The 19,400-nt window shown below is 39.1% G+C and overlaps 1 protein-coding gene across 1 annotated transcript in view; it reads right to left on the bottom strand.

The window, feature by feature from the left end:
- The window catches only part of DRD3 (dopamine receptor D3), a 39,679-nt gene extending 23,091 nt beyond the window's left edge, over positions 1–16,588 (bottom strand). Inside the window, exons 1-2 of the mRNA XM_060770778.2 lie at positions 16,234–16,588; positions 7,583–7,882 (exon numbers count right to left, since the gene is read on the bottom strand). Of these exons, the coding sequence (XP_060626761.2) occupies positions 7,583–7,864 (282 nt within the window). The 5' untranslated portion in view covers positions 7,865–7,882; positions 16,234–16,588. The remainder of the gene's footprint in view (positions 1–7,582; positions 7,883–16,233) is intronic.
- Positions 16,589–19,400: the final 2,812 nt, after the last annotated feature.

Genomic DNA, 19,400 nt, shown 5'->3' with positions numbered 1-19,400 from the left:
GAATGCTATTTGGTTTTAGGTTAATTATAAATCCCAGCGTGCCTTGGACTGCAAGAAAATCCAACCAGTTCATACTTCAGGAAATAAAGCCCAACTGCTCATTGGAGGGAAGGGTAGTAGAGGCAAAGATGAAGTACTTTGGCTACATCATGAGAAGAAAGGAAAGTTTAGAGAAGACACTTATACTGGGGAAAATGGAAAGGAAAAGGAAGAGGGGTCAACCAAGGGCAAGATGGATGGACGGCATCCCTGAAGTGACTGGTTTGACCTTGAAAGAGCTGGAGGTGGTGACAGCCGACAGGGAGCTCTGGCATGGGCAGGTCCATGAGGTCACAAAGAGTCGGAAATGACTGAACGAATGAACAACAACATAAATCCCAGCAACTACAACTCCTAAATGACAAAATCAACCTCCCCCAACCTCACTATTATTCAAATCTGGGATATTTGTGCCAAATTTGGTCCAGTGAATGAAAATCATCCTGCATATCAGATATTTACATTATGATTCGTATCAGTAGAAAAATGAAATAGCAATAAAAATAATGTTATGTGTGAGGGTCACCACAACATGAGGAACTGTATTATGGATTCAAGGCATTAGGAAGGTTGAGAAACACTGCCCTACACTCACATTTTCTTATCATGCCGTATATGAAAACCGTTGATTTGTTTATCATGACATCTACATTCCACTTTTCTTCTGAGAATGACAGCCAAGGCAAAACAAGCAATCTGTTAAGTTTGCTTTTAAAAAACAGCAAAAGAAAATATGCATTACTGCATTGTGATTTTTTTTTAAAAAAGCAGCACAACAGGTTAAAGCTGATGGAAATATTTATATAAGTGTGTGTGTGTGCCTTCAAGTTGCCTGTCAACTTACAATAAACCTATGAATTTTGTAGGATTTTCTTAGGAAAGGAGTACTCAGAGGTGATTTTGCAAGGTTCTTCATATAATTGAAAATGGATGAATCTCAGTATTTAGATAGATTTCTTTTTTCTTTTTTTACTACTGCAGAACAAGTGACCCTGCTAGACAGTGTTTTGGTATTTCTATCTTGTGTCTATATTGTTGTATGCTCAGTGAGAAATCAGGCATTTTGTACATTAAGATCATGCATCGATTGCTTGCTTCCTGGAGTGATTTGAAATGAGGGTCCAGTGTATTCAAGGAATTGGCATTAGAAGATGTAGCTGAATACATTTTCTATAATACAAACATATTTTCATGGAAATAAATCATTACCCACAATGAATGCAAAAATAGCTCAGATAAAGTAGAAAATAATTCGGCCAATTTTTTAAAACATGGTTAATTCATACTTTGAATAAAGAGGAATGTATCCATTGGGGATGAATGTTGTATACATCCTGATATGAACCTTGAGGGTATTTAGATGCTCCTCATAACTGGTGTCACATAAGTGAGATAGCAATAAGTCCTTACACTGGAGACAGATTTAAAGACCAGGAAAAGCCTCCATTCTTGGTAACTGCAACAAGCACCATGAAAGTCTTCTCATTTGGTAGGCTAAGGAACAGAAAACCCACATTTGGGCACAACTCAGGGATTTCCGAAAGGAACCCCTACAAGAAATGGGGCTACAAAGCAGAGTCCATGACATGAGTGTGGAGAAGAGCAAACCACAGACCACCTAATAACCACAGATCACCAATTATAATGCAACCTGAGCCCTGCCACATGCACAATGAGGACCTTCTTGTAGCAACACCAAAGGCACTCCAAGTGGCCAGCTACTGGTCAAAGGACATTTAGCATAATGCCAAGTTTTTAACTTTGTATTTTTAAGTTGATGGAAAGGGAAGGTTTTCTGTAGGGAACTCCCACATTTAATACCAGCTGAGGGATTATACGAGAGGAAAGCTTAAAATTTCCATTCTTAATGGGACTTGAATACAGTATCTTACATCAATCTTTCAGAAATCCCAATATGCTTGACTTTTTAGCAAAATATGCTGAGCACCATTGTTTGTTTTGGATCCTTACTGGTTTTGAGATCTGTTTTCTGACTTGAGTTACTGACTCTGAGTATGTTGCTAGTTGAAATATAAGCTCCTGCTGTGAATCCTATTTCTCAATCTCTGGCCTTAAAGAGGCAGGGTTTTAAAAAATTATTATTTCACTTGCAAATCATACAAGACCTAGTGAATGCATTAATGACTGCAAATTGTTTTGAGTTCTTAAGATGAAAGATGCTCTAGACCAGTGGTTCTCAACCTTCCTAGTGCTGAGACCCCTTAATACAGTTTCTCATGTTGTGGTGACCCCCAACCATAAAATTATTTTCGTTGCTACTTCATAACTGCTGCTGTTATGAATTGTAATGTAAATATCTGATATGCAGGATGTATTTTCATTCACTGGATCAAATTTGGCACAAATACTCGATACGCCTAAATTTGAATACTGGTGGGGTTGGGAGGGGGGTTAATTTTGTCATTTGGGAGTTGTAGTTGCTGGCATTTATAGGTCACCTACAGTCAAACAGCATTCTGAACTCCACCGACAAAAGAATTGAACCAAATTTGGCACACAGAACTCCCATGACAAAGAGAAAATACTGGAAGAGTTTGGTGGGCATTGACCATGTGTTTGGGAGTTGTAGTTCACCTACATCCAGAGAACGCTGTGGACTCAAACAACGATAGATCTGGACTGAACTTGGCATGAATACTCAGTATGTCTACTGGTGGAGTTTGGGGAAAATAGACCTTGACATTTGGGAGTTGTAGATGCTGGAATTTATAGTTCACCTACAATCAAAGAGAATTCTGAACACCACCAATAAAATAGGGCCAAACTTCCCACACAGACCTCCCATGATCAACAGAAAACACTTTTTTCTTATTGTCTTTGGTGACCCTTCTGACACCCCTGGGGGTCCCAACTCCCAGGTTGAGAAACGCTGCTCTAGACTTGAATAAGAGCAGACATGTATCATCTCTGGTTCAGTTGCTTCCCTTACTATTCCCTCGTCTTTTCTTAACGTTCCCTTTTGTACCTGTTCTGTTTTTTGGCTATTAAATATTCCATGGACAGAATCTCTTTGTAAAACGATTCTGCACATTGCCAGTTTCATTGTGAGTGCATAATTGGCTCTGCAGTATAATATTTTCTTTTCTTACTTTTGATCTGTGATGACATGCTATGAATATTTAATCGTCAGTTTCAAAATACGTACTGTCTCTCAGGACCATGCATCTTTTAAGTTTGACTTAGGTTAAATTTGGTTTCTCAGATGTGGATTAAGAAGAATGCCACAAACATCACTAAAAATTATTTGTCTTCATCGTATTGATAGGTTTGATCCAAGTATAGACATAATTGTGAATTTAGGAGGAAGGGGTCCCATACTTTCAAAAAGTTTTATCTTTATTCCTCCTGTCAAACTCAGGGTTAACTTTATGACAGGGAAACAACAGTACATATGGAGACAAAATTATCACCGAAGTTTTGTCCAGTTTCATGACTGAATATCACAAGTGGAACTCACTTTGTTTCTGGTAAGAGTATTGTTATGGGTTTGGTTTCTTGTAGGATAAGTTGGTGTTTGGGGTGTGAATAAGGATAAACTGCTATTTCATGTATTGTCAAAGGCTTTCATGGCCAGAATCACTGGGTTGTTGTAGGTTTTTTTGGGCTATATGGCCATGGTCTAGAGGCATTCTCTCCTGATGTTTCGCCTGCATCTATGGCAAGCATCCTCAGAGGTAATGTACCTCTAGGTAGTGTACCCCCTTTTTCGGGCTCCATATATCCTCAGAGTTAGTGTACCCCCTTTTTCAGGCTCCATATAGCCCAAAAAACCCTACAACAACCCTGCTATTTCATGGGTGGTGAGTTGCAATTTTGGCCATTTGTCACTGAAAAACCAAACAGAAAATGTAGAAAGACATTATGAGATAATGAAATTTTGGATAGTCTTTTGGAAACTTGGAGAACTTTCCAACCAATTGGTTGGAAAACCATGTTAAAAGAGTTGTCATCAGTAGCTGTGGCTCAAATTGGAAAGGTGTCTCAAGTGCAGCGCTGCAGGTTTTGTCCTGCAGCCAACACTATTTAATATTTTTATTAATAATTTAGATGGTGGAGCGCAGGGAAACCTTATCAAGTTTGCAGATACAAAACTAGATAAAGTAGCTAAAATATTGAAATATAGGACTAGAACTAAAAAAAAAGAAACCCCTCTATTTATTATTTATTTATTTTCTATACTTCTACCCTGCTCTTCTCATACTGAAGGGGACTCAGAGAGGCTTACAGTTTGGCCACTTCAGTGCCACATAGTAAACACAGTGTATGAATACATCATATTAAACAATAAAAACATATAAATACAATAAAACTGTTAAACTGTTAAAACAGAATACTAAACCCATGGTCATCCTTTATGGTGCTGCATTCATGTCTGTTCCATACTGCACTATTGCCCTATTCCCCGAATGCCTGGTTCCAGGGCCAGGACTTAACTTTTTTTCCTGAAGACCAGGAGGGAGGGGGACAATCTAATATCATTGGGGAGGGAGTTCCATAGTCGAGGGGCAACCACTGAGAAGGCCCTGTCTCTCATCCCCACCAGTTACACTTGCGAAGGGGGTGGGACTGAGAGCAGGGCCTCCCTGGCAGATCTTAATGGTGTAGCAAATGGAATTCAACAAAGACAAATTCAAAAAGGGAATACTTGGTTGTTCATTGCTGCTTTTGAGGATAGAACTAGGTACAAAGGTTTAAAGTTACAGGAGGGCAGACATAGAAGGAACTTCTTGACAATGAGAGCCGCTTGGCAGTGGAACCAACTGCCTAGAAAAGTGATGGGGTCTCCTCTGCATATCTTCAAAACAAGGCTACCTGCTTGAGATTTTGAGCTGAAAATCCTGCATTGAGCAAAGGGTTGGGCCTGAAACATCTCCTTCCAGCTCTGTGATTCTATGCCACAAAAAGAGAGGTGTCACTCTTCCAGATGTTCAGCAGAATGCATTCAGTACTCTTCTTCTGGCTAAAGAAATGGCTAATGAAGACAATCTGTGTTCTAGTCACTGATTTCATATTAGAAAACCAAGACTATAACTAGTATTAAACACTTTAATTAATAGTGGCTTTGCCTCAGTGAGAAAGACCCTCATTTGTAAAAGTCAATTGCCCAGTTCAATTCCATTATTGCAATTGACTTATTCAACCTAGACAGAATGGTCTGAGCATAGAGGGGAGGTACCTCATGCGCTAACGGGGATGCAAGATGCCCCCTTCTCTGCTTGGGCCATGGACTGTCTCTTTGTGTGCATATTCCCTAAAAGATAGTAAAAATGGTAAAGGTAAATGTTTCCCTCCTACTAAGTCTAGTTGTGTTTAACACTCGGGTTGGTGCTCATCTCCATTTCTAAGCCGAAGAGCCAGCATTATCCGTAAATACCTCCAAGGCCATGTGGCCAGCATGATTGCTTGGAGCGATGTTATCTTCCCGTAGAATTGGTACCTATTGATCTATTCACACTTGCAGGTCTTTGAACTGCTAGGTTGGCAGAAGCTGGGGCTAACAGTGGGAGCTCCCCCCGCTCCCCGGATTCAAACCACCAACCTTTCAGTCAGCAAGTTCAGCAGCTCAGCGGTTTAACCCACTGCACCATCAGGGGTTAAATACCAAATCAGAATAATCCATGTAATAAGAGAGTATGGATTTCTATGCATGACTGTGAAAGCTGGACAGTGAAGAAAACTGACAGAAAGAAAATCAATTCATTTGAAATGCGATGCTAAGAAAGAGTTCTACAGACACCATGGACAGCTCAAAAGGCAAATCAATGGTTCTAGAATAAATCAAGCTTAAGCTCTCGAAAGAAACAAATATGACTAAATGAAATTGTCATACTCTGGACAAATCATGTAAATATAAATATATAACACATTAGAATAGATAATCATGCTTTGTATATTACAAGGGAGAAGGAAAAGAGGAAGACCGCATTCCAGTTGTCTAGGTTCAAATCTAAGGAGCCACAGCTCTGAGTCTGCAAAGCTGTTGATGATAGAGTGACTTGGAGGTCTCCCATTCAGAAAAGTTGCTGTAAGTCAAAGTGGACTTAATGGCAGTTAACAATAACAAGCTTTGATCCCCATTAACCAGTTACACATACAGGCTTCTCCCACTTTTCAATGCCTTGCCTTTTGACAACTTGCTCTTTCGGTGCTTCCAAATTACAGACAAATCCAATTAATTTGACAAGACATCAGTTCTTTTGTCAGTTCTTTTTGCTTACAAGGCTCACTTGGGTCTGCTTGCAAGGTTTCTCTACAGAAAGAGGAATTTCCCCCCTTTAATCACTGGCAACAAAGATCTGCATAGTCAAAGCAATGGTATTCCCCATAGTAATCTATGGATGTGAGTGCTGGATCATAAAGAAAGCTGAGTGAAGGAAGATAGATGCTTTTCAACTGTGGTGCTGGAGGAAAATTCTGAGAATGCTTCGGACTATGAGAAGATCCAACCAGTCCATACTTCAGGAAATAAAGCCAAACTGTTCATTGGAGGAAAGGATATTAGAGGCAAAGATGAAGTATTTGGCGACATCATGAGAAGATAGGAAAGCTTAGAGAAGACAATGATGTTGGGTAAAATAGAAGGAAAAAGGAAGACCAAGCGCAAAATGAATGGATAGTATCCTTGAACTGACTGGCTTGACTCTGAAAGAGCTGGGGGTGGTGACGGCTGACAGGGAACTCTGGTGTGGGCTGGTCCATGAGGTCATGAAGAGTCAGAAGCGATTGAACAAATAAACAACAACAACAATCACTTTGAATAGGAGCCCCTGGTGGCACAATGGGTTAAACCCTTGTGCCAGCAGGACTGCTGACCAAAAGGTCAGAGGTGCAAATCCAGGCAGTGGGGTGATCTCCTGTCTGTCAGCTCCAGCTTCCCATGCAGGAACATGAGAGAAGCCTCCCACAGAATTGTAAAACATCCAGGTGTCCCCTGGGCAATGTCCTTGCAGACGGCCGATTTGCTCAGACCCGAAGCGACTTGCAGTTTCTCAAGTCTTTCCCGATACAAAAAGAAATCACTCTTGAATGTGTGCAAAACCTCTCTAGCTTTAGAACGGATTTAAAAGAGAAAGTGTGTTATTTAGATCTTTCAATACTCAAAATACATTTTCAAGCTAAAACCACCCAGTTTCCAATTTTCAGCCAATTACCCTTTTTACACTGTTCCCGTCCCTCACAGGTCTGATAAACAGGGGCTTAATGTATCTTGAAGTTAATTCCCAAAGATTATTCACTTTTAAACCAATGTGGGACCAGTTATATGATCTCCAAGGGTACTTTATGACATAACCATCCACTAACTTGAAGGTGAAGGAAGGAAAAACAATGCAGATTATAGTGTTTCTTTAGTCCTAAATTACCCGTAGTAAACACTGGGAATCTGGTGGAAGAAGGAGAGACAATAGTACTTACAATTTACTGCTTTGTTTTCTTCCAAATGGCTGGTAGCAAATTCTGAGAATCTTTCCATTATGTATAAATATTATAAAACTGGTATCCCAGGATTGGCTGAGCTACTCACCTCAAGGTACACAACCCATGGCATCACTAAAATGGCCACAAGCAGATCAGCTACTGCCAAGCTGACCACAAGGTAATTAGTGGTGGTTTGCAAACTACGTTCTCTCATAACTGCCAGGCAGACAAGAACATTCCCAAAAACTATGGCCAAGATCAAGACACAATAACAGAGGGCATAGTAGGCAGGAGATTGGGGCAATCCAGGTCCCGTGGAGTTATCCTGCCAAAGCGAGGCTGATAATGTCGAATTAGGATAGCTACTGATTCTGCTGAAGGATTCCATTTTGAGAATGAAGAAGACCTGGAAAGAGAAAGAGAGAATGAGACTTGGTGTGCATTTGTGGGCAGTACATAGAATAGTGCTTACAATAATATTTTGAGCCAATATTTTTTCAGAAGTACAAGAGTCACTCGGTTCTTTGGTGAAAGAATTGCTCATGCCAGACATATATATGGTTGTATCTAATCTGTTGTAATTCATTGTGGGGCAAAGAAGTCGAGCCTGGAAGAAAGTGATAGTTGTTGAATATTTTCAAGCAGGGCCAGCCCCACAGTTACACATAGTGAGGCAGCTACCATCTCATTTGCTGAAAGTCATAGCAGGGTTGGTATGTATCAATATGCAGAGGGATCTTGTAGAAATGTTTGTGCCTCATTTTCTGCCTTATGTGCTAAAGTAACATGATTGGTTTGGGGACTCGACATCTTGAGAAGAGTGAGTGAGGAGCACCATTTGCTATTCTGCATCAAGCAACACAATCTCTTGGGCTAATTCTCTTTCCAGGAAGGATCCCAGGCACTGGAAGATGCATAGGCAACATAAAAGGTTTGGACACAGTCATTACCAAATGCACTTCTACGGGTTATATTTCCAGTGTGTCTTGTTACACCAGATTGTCCCTCACATACCAGCCATGAAGAACTGTCATCACTGGTATATCTAGAGTGTCTTGGGACCTCTTTTGTTGGAGAAGGAAAGTAGGGGAAAGTGGGTGAAAACAAGTGTTGTATGCTTTGCTCTTTGTTTTAGACCAGGCCTGTACAACCCTCCAGATGTTTAGACCTCCAACTCCCAGAAGTCTTAACCAGCTTGTCCAATTGCTAGGAGTCCTGGAAGCTGAAATCCTCAGAGGTGGTGCAGTAGAGTGAAGGCTCTTAGTGCCAAAGCCCTGAGACTTTTTGATTAGCAAGGATGACATAGAATCTGTGTGGTTTAGTGATTTGAGTGTTAGACCACGACTCTGAAAACAGGGATTCAGCCATGAAAATCAACTGGGTGACCTTGAGTAAGTCACAGTTTTCCATTTTTAGAGGAAAGCAAGGGTAAACCTCTTCTGAAAAATGTTTTGCCAAGAAAATACCATTATATATTGACCTTCACAGCAGTATAAGTTAGAAATGGCTTGAAGGCACACAACAATAATAGTTACAAAAAGGGTGACATAATTTGTCACACACCCCTCAAGTATATTTGTCTCTTCTGAGACTAATTGTAAGCCTAACAGAAACTGAAGAGTGGATTATGTACTATCTCTATTGTAACACTAAGAAAGTGGCAGTGATTTTATGAGCAATTAAAACTCATTAGCTGTACAAAAACCATGTAGATGGAGATGAAAAATACAAAAACTGATTTCATAAGGTGAATCAGAAGTGTTGCCTACTTACTGGTATTTGTCTTGCAGACATGACCTTTTCTATAGCAAAAACTTTTCAATATATACATTTATCATGGTTCTAGAGAAACTTACTTCTCATACTGAGCCAAATACTATAAAGTCTAACTTATTCCTGGACTGAACTGATTGCTGCTGCTTCCTGTGGGAAGTTCAGTTTAAACTTTCACAAAACTGTAGTTAGTGGTACTCAATGATCAATATCCTCACAAATGTAGAGTAATTTCTAAGGAGAGAAATAGGCTCGGTTCCTGCACCTTTGAACTCACTGAATAAAATCCCATCCCAAAGTAGTGTGCAGCAGGAGGTACACTCCAGGGTGCCCGAAGTCTTTTACTGTTCCCAATCAACTCCTGATCATTCTCTGAATAGGCTCCATTTACTTTTGGTGAGACCTTTTGCAGTGATATTACGCTTCTGTCCTTAGTAAGTTAGCTTGCAGATAATTTCACAAATCAACTACCTCACTGGAAACTCAGGACAAGAATTCAGTGGCACTTCTATGAAGCAGAAATGAGGCATTTTTTAAAACTTGAAATCTCTTGTCACGGCTGCCATACACTGATGCACAAGGCATTGGCAATCTGTCCTGGGCAACCTGCATAATCTAGATGGGACCCTGGCTCATTCTAGGGATGCGGAAAGGACCTTTGAGCACTGCATTCAGAGCAGATGCTCTGAATGCAGTGCTCAATCACACTAAGTCATTAAAATATCTTGAGCACACCAAGTCATTAAAACAGACTGTTGATGTTGTTGTGAGCCTTTGAGTCATTTCCAATTTATGGAAACCTAAGACAAAAGGTTTTCTAGCCAAGATTTATCCAGAGATGGGTTTGCTATTGTCCTCCTCTGAAGCAGACAGAATGTGAGTTGCCTGACTGAACAAGAATTCAAAGCTAGTCTGAAGAGTCTTCAAATCACTCCACCACACTGGCTGTCAATCCACTTTTAAAAAAGCCCACACAGCACAAGAATATTTATATTCCATTTTCCCTCCAATATTCGGTTCCAAGCCATCTTATTTAAAGTAATATGGATTAAAAACATCAAAAACATCAGTTGTATGGAGAAAGAGCTGATGGGGTAGAGAGAGTCAAAACTGTTTAAGTTTCATTAATGGACAGAGTATTTAAAATAATACCAACAAAATGGCACACCATTAAATGTCCCTTGCAGTCCATTAATAAAACCCTAACTGAATAAGATATTTTCCACTTTCCCATGGACAAAAGAGCAAGGAAGGAATCATCCTAACTCTCTGGAGAGGAATTTCCAAAGTGTGGAGCAGCCACTGAGAAGGCCTTACAACAGCTAATATTCCCTGATCTTTTCCCTTGCAAGTGCTAGTCAGGTCTGGTTCTTCTTTTGTGATTAGATAGAATCTGGTGCCTTCAGGGTTGTTGCTCCCAAATTCCCCAGACAGAACCGGCACCAGGGATTCTGGGAACTGTAGTAACCCTAAAGTAACTTCCTCCCTTAAATTATGAAGAACACTTCGTGTAGCCTTCAATTGTTTTTATTTTAAAGTCCAGAGGCTACTTGTTATTTCGTCTATCACAAATGATGTGGTGCAGTGCAGTTCCAAATAACGATGAATACTGACAAAATTAAGCTCAGTGTGCAATATATCAGACATTCAGGACAGGGTGACTGACTAAGATAGCATTGTGACTCTAGTTAACAGATAAAGAAAACTCATCAAATGCAGATTGGTGGAATCCACAAGGGGAGCTGACGGATCTGTGGTGCAAGAATGAAATCTAGAGGTGTGATGCATTCTCTTTGTGCTGAAGAATGGATGGAAGTGACATCTCTCTCTGATTTCTGAGAGCCAGTCTGATGATAGGAATGGCTGTTTTTAGACTTAAGGGAAGGAGGGTAGGGGTGACAGGAGTAAAGCAGCACTTGATGAATTACAAGACCTTCTACTACTACTCTATGGTGCATTCAAGTGACAGATGCAGAAATATAAAACTTCCGTTGAGTATTTAGACATCCAAAGAAAAGAGGCAGGCAGACAAAGTGATGGAGAGAATGTTAATGCAGCGAATAGATGAGTTCTAGGTAAACACAGGTAGAAGAAGAAACATGTCTTCATGTGCTTATTGATACTTGTATTTTATTCTTTAGGCAGGTTTTTTAGTTTTCCTGTTTTATACAAAGTTCAATGCACTTCAGTCTTTATGTGATTGATTGGTCTTCTTCGGGACCTGCATATTCAGTCTGACAACAGTAAAATAGTGCAGTTATATGGAGAGAGATTTTCACTAATTCCAGAAATTTCTGCTGTGGAGGCACAGGTAGTATTCCCATGAACTCTACCAGCGAAAGATAAAGGACCATGCAGGGACCGGAGGATACTGCGGGTAAATGAGTGCTATAAAAAGCATGTTGGAGTCTTTTGCATGATAGAGCTCAGGAAACACAGGGCTGGTTGTTTCCTGGCATGTCCTATTGACATAAAAAAGCTCTATATGATGGCAGCCACAATGGTGCCCCCCCCCCCGATTTTTTCAGATAAAAAACCCCCATAGTTTATTCATGAATTTTAACTGGTTAACCAAATCCCCATGCTAAGTCCAAGAGAAGCAAAAATTAGAGTTCCTTCAGAAGTGCAAGCATTATTTCAACCAAATTTTGATAATTTATTCATGCTGTTATTATCAACTTTTCTGCCAATTTACATTGCAATAGCAGCAATAGCCAATTTAGTAGAAGTTTTGACAGCACAGATATTTCAACATTTTTGATGTGAAGATGATGTAAACCACTGAAACTGACATCAGAATCAGACTCCCCAGGTTAAACTCTATAAGAAAAACTTAAATTTCAGTACAGTTTATGATAGCTGCCTCCAAGTATATAACAACTAAGATAATTTGTGCTTTCTTTAAAAGTTTATACTTTAATTTCTCCTAAACTATCTAGTATTTTAATAAGGTACCAAATAAAAGGTATTTTATGTAGTTTCTAAAACATAATTATATGTGTGGGACATAGATCTTAATTTTTAGAGATTCCAATTTAAAGTGAAAACATATGTATTGATTAATATCTCTAATTCTAATAAACCTTTTTTGTGAAATTATACATTGTATTATGTAGTTTCATTTGTTTTTTACCCTATGTAATTAATTATTTCTAATAGTTTTTGAAATATTATTTTAAAAAACACCTGAAAGTAATTACGTCACTGCTCTCTTGTTCTTCCCCCTTTCAGAGCTCTCTCGTACATCTGCCTTCTTGCTCCTCTCACTGGGGTATAAAAGGAAGGCATGAAAGTAGCTGGGGGTCATTCCAAACACAGCTGTCTTACTGTGCAATTGTCTGCTAGTTTGAGTTTCTATTCTGAGATGTCAAGCCCTGTTAGCTGCTGGTACTGTTTCCTTTTACCCACCTGACTCTAGGGAATGCTTAAATGTCTATCAAAGCAACTGAGTGTTTTTGAGTTCATGACAAAAAAGGAAAGAACAAATATTGAAGACCAAGAAGGCAACAGGTTGAGAACCATTGCAGCAGCTGGTACAGATGAAGATCCCAGAACATGCACATCTGGACTGCAGGTGAAAACTGAGGAAAACTGTAGAAACTGAGGTGTCTACTACTGGTTTATCTCATCCAAGCCCTGCCAATGAAACCATAGAACAAGAGCAAAGACAATAAACTGTGTCATTATTAGACCTTGGACTTTATATGACCAGGAATGTTTCTAATGACTAAGTGAAATTTCACCCAATTAGCATAAAATCCACAGACTCCATTGCCAGGATATGTATTTCCTGTGGATAAGAAGAGACATCAAAGTTTTCAGCAGATTTCCCAAGGTTAGCTTACTCTGTAAGTACTGCGCTACTCTGTAAGTACTGTAAATAAGTACTTTGTACTCTACTCTGTAACTGCACTCTGTTAAGTACTCTGTGGTGTTTGGAGGAAAAGTTGAGAGTAAAGGTGGTCATCAGAAGCTTGGTGATTGGTTGCTAAATAATTTGTGCAATGGAAAGATGGAATGGAAGTCCTTCAATGGACACCAAAAACTAGAGTACCATCAGAACAACTTGTGCTTGGCTGAAAACTACTTGCTATTTTACAATGGAAAACATCTTGAAATAATCCGTCGTCATGATAAAGGAAATAAGAAGAAAGCTGAAGAAAACAGAAACCTGTGTTGGCAACTTCAGCAAAACCAATGAAATATTATAGGCTAACTGTGTACATCCCATTTCTAGACTTTTTATGCAGCCAGCTTCAAGAAAGGTTGAAAAGGCACAGGGGTTGCAAGTGCTCCTCCCTATTAAATTTAAATCCAACTTGAATAAGTACACAAAACTTTACAATGAATGTCTTCAAGATACTGACACACTGATAGAAGAGTTTGACCTGTTTTGTAGGAAATGGGAAAAGATTGCAACTGCAGAAAAAACATGAAATGCACTGAAAACATATTTTGTCTGTTATAGAGAGTTTTTTCTGAACGTGAAGAAACTTCTTCAGATTTCTGCAACATTGCCAGTGTCAACAGCTACAAATGAAAGGTTGTTTTCAACTCTTTGAAAACATACATAAGAAGCACAATGGGGCAAGAAAGACTGACTGGATTTGCACTTTTGAGTGTCCATCGAAGATGGAGCCTGATTGCTATCAAAGTATATTGACACAGTTTTCAAGTGTTTCCAACAGGTGTTGTAATCAACTAAATTACCAATTAAGAATCATTTTCAGATTTATTTTTAGACTTGAAACTTTGTAGCTGGAATAGAAATTCGATTTGATTAAGTCTATATAAAAATATAGAATGGTCAAAGATTTGCTAAAAAATAAAAATTGTTTCAACCCCCGGCCCCAGGCTACAGACTTGATGGCATTACTCCTTATGGCTGTTAAGATCTTGCCACAGTCCTCCTTTCAAAGAGAAATGTGGATTGAATTTCATTACATGTTATTTTAGTGATTTCTTGAAATCTACAATAATGGTATATAATGTTCCTTAATGAATATCAACTGTGCTTCACACAAAGGGAAAGGAAGAAAAACTCTCTAAAACTGAATGAAATATGTTTAAACACTTGGTTCACACACCAAAATGCATCTCTTGAAATTCCATCGGTTAATACAGCTAAATGTTTGAACCTACACTTGAAAAGCCCTCACCTTGATAGAGCTGATATGCGAGCCCTGTTTGAGATGTTGAGTCATCAGAGAGCCATAAGCTATTCTCCTTTCCAATTTATTGAAATCATCAGCTCATAATGAAAGGAGCAATGCTAATATTCTGGTCAACATTTGTGTCCTTTGTCTGAAATGGATTATCAAAGCACCAGTCTGTAACAGCACACAATTTAAATTCTTGTGAACGTATTCATACCAAATTCTTCTAAGATGATTCTCATTGTTTGTCTACACATCCACACTTTCAGCTTTTCGTCTCCGTGACATTTCCTAATCCAAAAAGCAATTTGCAAAATCCACTTTATAGCAAGAACCTTTGGCATCAGAAATAAGTATTCAATATCATGGCTATAATCATTTTGTCAACCATACAGCAGAATTTCCAAACGGTGATTCCAAAAAGAAAAATTGTAGCTAGGAGCGGAATATATAAACACACACACAAAAGTGCTAAAAAGCACATACCAGTGTTTGTGGGTTAGGTTCCAAAAACAGACACCAAGAACCCAAAATGATTCCAATAATGCATTTTATTTTGTCACTTCAACAATAGTGTTGCAAGGTTTAGAATCATAAATAGTCTTCAGTTCAGTCATGAACCTCAAAAGCTAAATGGTTTATGGTATAGTGAAGTAGATCTGAGACCATCTATGGTTTTATGTAAGTTTGTCAGAACTAGCATGTTCTCTTTTCCACCTTCCATTTATTTGTTATATGATCCACAATTTGCATTATCTTTTCCTCTTTCTTAGTTACCAAAATCCCCTCTCTTGGTCACTTCTTTCTAGATTGTTCTATATGTTTTGCAAGGACAGATATTAAAGGAGAAAAGCTGCTGGAAATAATTAAAGCAAAAACATATCCAAAAAAGGAAATATTTTCAGTGGCACTTAATCATATTACTGTAGTAGTTTCTAAAAGCTGTAAATGTGTTCATTTGCATATTCACACATAGGTATTTACATATAGATGTGGTCTGTACATAACTTGGTGAACATAACAAGTAGCATGATATATGTTTTAAATCCACTAAATTTATATTTCGACAGCATCAGCCTTAAAGCATAATATTATGCTTTCAATATAGTAATACTTTCTAGGGGCAATTGATGATAAGATATTCTGTGTTTTGAAGTCTTTCATGGCTGGAATCACTGGGTTGTTGTGTGTTTTCCGGGCTGTCTGGCCATGTTCCAGAAGCATTCTTTCCTGACATTTCACCTGCATCTATGGCAGACATCCTCAGAGATTGTGAGGTCTTCACATAGATGTTTTGCTTGCCATAGATGCAGGCAAAATGTCAGGAGAGAATGCTTCTGGAACATGGCCATACAGCTCGGAAAACACACAATAACCCAGTTAAGAGATCCTGCTTAGAATACTGTCAGTTTTAATATGCAGTACTTTAAAAGAAATATGGTTGTATTGAAACTTAAGGGGTTCAAAGACTAATTACTCCAGTTTTCATGGCAGCTTTTTTGGATATGTTTTTGCCACTCTCCGCACATACATTTTTAATAATCTCTATTCAAATGGAGAGTCTGGAGAGAGAAATGACCCTTCTACACTTAACCAAGAAAAGCAAAACAATTTCAAGAAGAACATGCTAGTTGGTCTGCTTTCACTACCCTGTCCTCCAGTAATAATACATATTTTTTTCCTCCACTATAGTCTATAGCATTACATTTATACATAAGTACGAGTTTCCTTTCAGGTTGCTATCATGCTTTTAAAGATGTTCAGAAAGCTTAAGTTAAAAGCAGAAAATCTTTGAAGAAAGAAACAAAATAGGAAAACAGTGACTTACCTTTGTCACTCTTGTTCACTTCTGGAAGAACATAGAAAACAAGTTAGAATTATGCGGCTCTGAAACCATACAATTCCAAGGAGCTCAGCAACTTTGTAAAAAAAGAAATAATTGTAGGAGCCCAAAATACATGATTGCTGGCAAGGTGAAGACAGTGGCATCACAATTTCCTAGGGGAGCCTTTAGACCATGTTGCACATTTTAGACCCGACTGTTATATCCGTACAATCTCCAGATGGTTTTGTGAAGATCTCCACAAGCTCCTGTAGACTCGCTTCCCTGGTGCCTCTGTCCTTGGTGCTGATACAATAAGCTGCTGTTTTCCTGACTCCTCTCCTCGCAACCTCACTCTTCCGATCCCTATTCTACATGATCATCTGCTTCCCTCCCCTTTAACTTTACCAGCCTCTCTCACATGCCATTTGCGCTCTCAGCAGGTCCCTGCTTCCCAGATATTTTGATAGCTGAATGCTTCTGGTCTTTGCCTTGTTCACTCTTTCCACATGTTGACAGTTAGCAAGGAATTAGCAGGAATGTCATGCAGAATACAAATTTAGAATATTAGGATTTCTCAAGAAGAAGAACATTTATAATAGTGAATGAAATGCTAGAATTGATTTGTACAGATTGCTTGGGACTACCATTTAAAATTCTTCCGAGGCAGGTTTAGACTTCAATCCAATCAGGGTGCTGATTTCTGACCAAATCATGCTTTTGAGTATGATTCAGATTAGTTTCCATGGTATTTTCAAGGGAGGCCAAGGATTCTTGCAAAGAAAAGTCCTGCCTAAAAAACCCTAAAAGATTATTCTAGGTTTTTAGTGTTAATGATAAACTTCCTTGATGGCCAGAAGACTAATTTTCTACATCTCAGATTCAGATTATAATGGCATATGCCTCTCAAAATCTAACTTTAGAATGATGGAATTGGGGGATTTTATGCAATGCTGTTTTACTGCCTATGGCACAGAACAAATTGGCATTACGCTCACCCCTTGATATTCCAGCGATGGAAACAAACTGGGCTGACAAGTGAATTTCATTTCAGCATCGATGGTCTCAGTTTAATGTTGGAACAGTGTTACAAACTACAGTTAAAGTCAGTAAACTATTTTAGGGTGCAGAACTGGCTATTGTGGCATGGATAGCATTGTTTCACCAAGAAAGAGGAATAGGAGGCCATCGTGTAACTCCAGTTTCTGCTACTTGAGCCATTTACCTCATTGTTCCTATCTCTGGGCGAGAGTAGATTGAAAAATACACATTAAGCAAGTAGAGATCAACAGTTTATTGGGTTGCTGTAAGTTTTTTGGGCTGTATGGTCATGTACATGTACTGGGCATGTTTAGCCTGAAGAAGAGAAGGCTGAGAGGGGATATGATAGCCATGTATAAATATGTGAGAGGAAGCCACAGGGAGGAGGGAGCAAGCTTGTTTTCTGCTTTCCTGGAGACTAGGACGCGGAACAATGGCTTCAAACTACAAGAGAGGAGATTCCATCTGAACCTGAGGAAGAACTTCCTGACTGTGAGAGCCGTTCAGCAGTGGAACTCTCTGCCCCGGAGTGTGGTGGAGGCTCCTTCTTTGGAAGCTTTTAAACAGAGGCTGGATGGCCATCTGTCAGGGATGATTTGAATGCAATATTCCTGCTTCTTGGCAGGGGGTTGGACTGGATGGCCCATGAGGTCTCTTCCAACTCTTTGATTCTATGATTCTATGTTCCAGAAGTATTCTCTCCTGATGTTTTGCCTGCATCTATGGCAGGCACCCTCAGAGATTGTGACAACCTCAGCTCCATTTCTAAGCCAAAGAGATAGCATTGTCCATAGACACCTCCAAGGTCATGTGGCTGGCATTGAACGCCATTACCTTCAAGCCAGAGCAGTACCTATTGATCCATTCACATCAGCATGTTTTTGAACTGCTAGGTTGGCAGAAGCTGGGGCTAATAATTATTGATTTAAAAGTAGTTGCTCCAGTATGCTTTTTCATTCTATATCAGATAGGAATAATCAGTGAATATAAGAGATTGAAACAAGCTTGCAGTATCTGAACTGAGAAAATGCAAAAATGTACACATTATGCGGAATGAGACATTAGCCTGTGAAAGTTGAATGCGAGACTAAAGGCAGGGTATGACTGTGAGTCATATTTCTAAAGATCTCTTTATGTAAACAAAACATCTCACCATGCACCAAACTAGTACTTCAAGGGGAAAATGTTTTGTGTAGCCACCCTCCATGATGTGCCCATTCACTTCTTGCTGGGAACATTTTACATGCAGGATTTTGTTTTTAACATGACCTCTATTTGCAGCCCATTGTCGCCATGGGGAATTACGGTGTCTCAGTTTGAACCTAACATAGAATCATAGAATCACTGAGTTGGAAGAGACCTCATGGGCCATCCAGTCCAACCCCCTGCCAAGAAGCAGGAAAATCGCATTCAAAGCAATACGGGGATGGTTCTTAATCTTCTCATTACTAGGGATTAGAGATGAAACAATGGTGTTTAAAGAAGGTAGCCTTTAAAGAACAACTTCCAAAATCCTTAGACAGCATGGTAAATATGAATAAATGAATGCAACTTCATTTATAGCCTGCTCTATCTCCCTGAGAGGACTCGGGATGGCTTACAACAAAATACACAGTGGCAAACATTCAATGCCAACAAGAATATATAAACAAATAAAAAAACCCTCAATAAATGATAAAACAACTTAAGTAACATTTGGAAAAGTTATCTTTTGGACTACATCTTCCAGTATTGGCTGAGATTTCTTGCTATTTAGCAAGGTCAATATTTCTCTTAAGGACCAATTTGATTTGTCACAATTAAATTCAACACAAACAATGCAATCACACACATGTTGTAAATCCCATTGAGATCAGTGAGGCTTAATCCCATGAAATAACTTGTAGCCGTAGCCATAGTAGAATGTTGACAAATATGTTGTTGCTTCTTTGAGATAATATATTGTTATCAAACCAAGACCGAATGCCAGAGTATATCTGCAGCTTGAGAATGTTTTGCCTAGTAATATCTCCATCAGCACCAATCTGTAAGTTTATATACTGGATTGTTGACAGTAATTTTCATCAATATTATTGTCATTTATACAAAGGGCTGAGGTGGCAATGCCCAACCCTGGAAATCTTACATTCTGA

Source organism: Anolis sagrei, chromosome 3 (genome assembly GCF_037176765.1).
Source record: "Anolis sagrei isolate rAnoSag1 chromosome 3, rAnoSag1.mat, whole genome shotgun sequence".
Classification (NCBI taxonomy): Eukaryota; Metazoa; Chordata; class Lepidosauria; order Squamata; family Dactyloidae; genus Anolis; species Anolis sagrei.
This window is presented reverse-complemented; position numbering and strand designations above follow the sequence as displayed.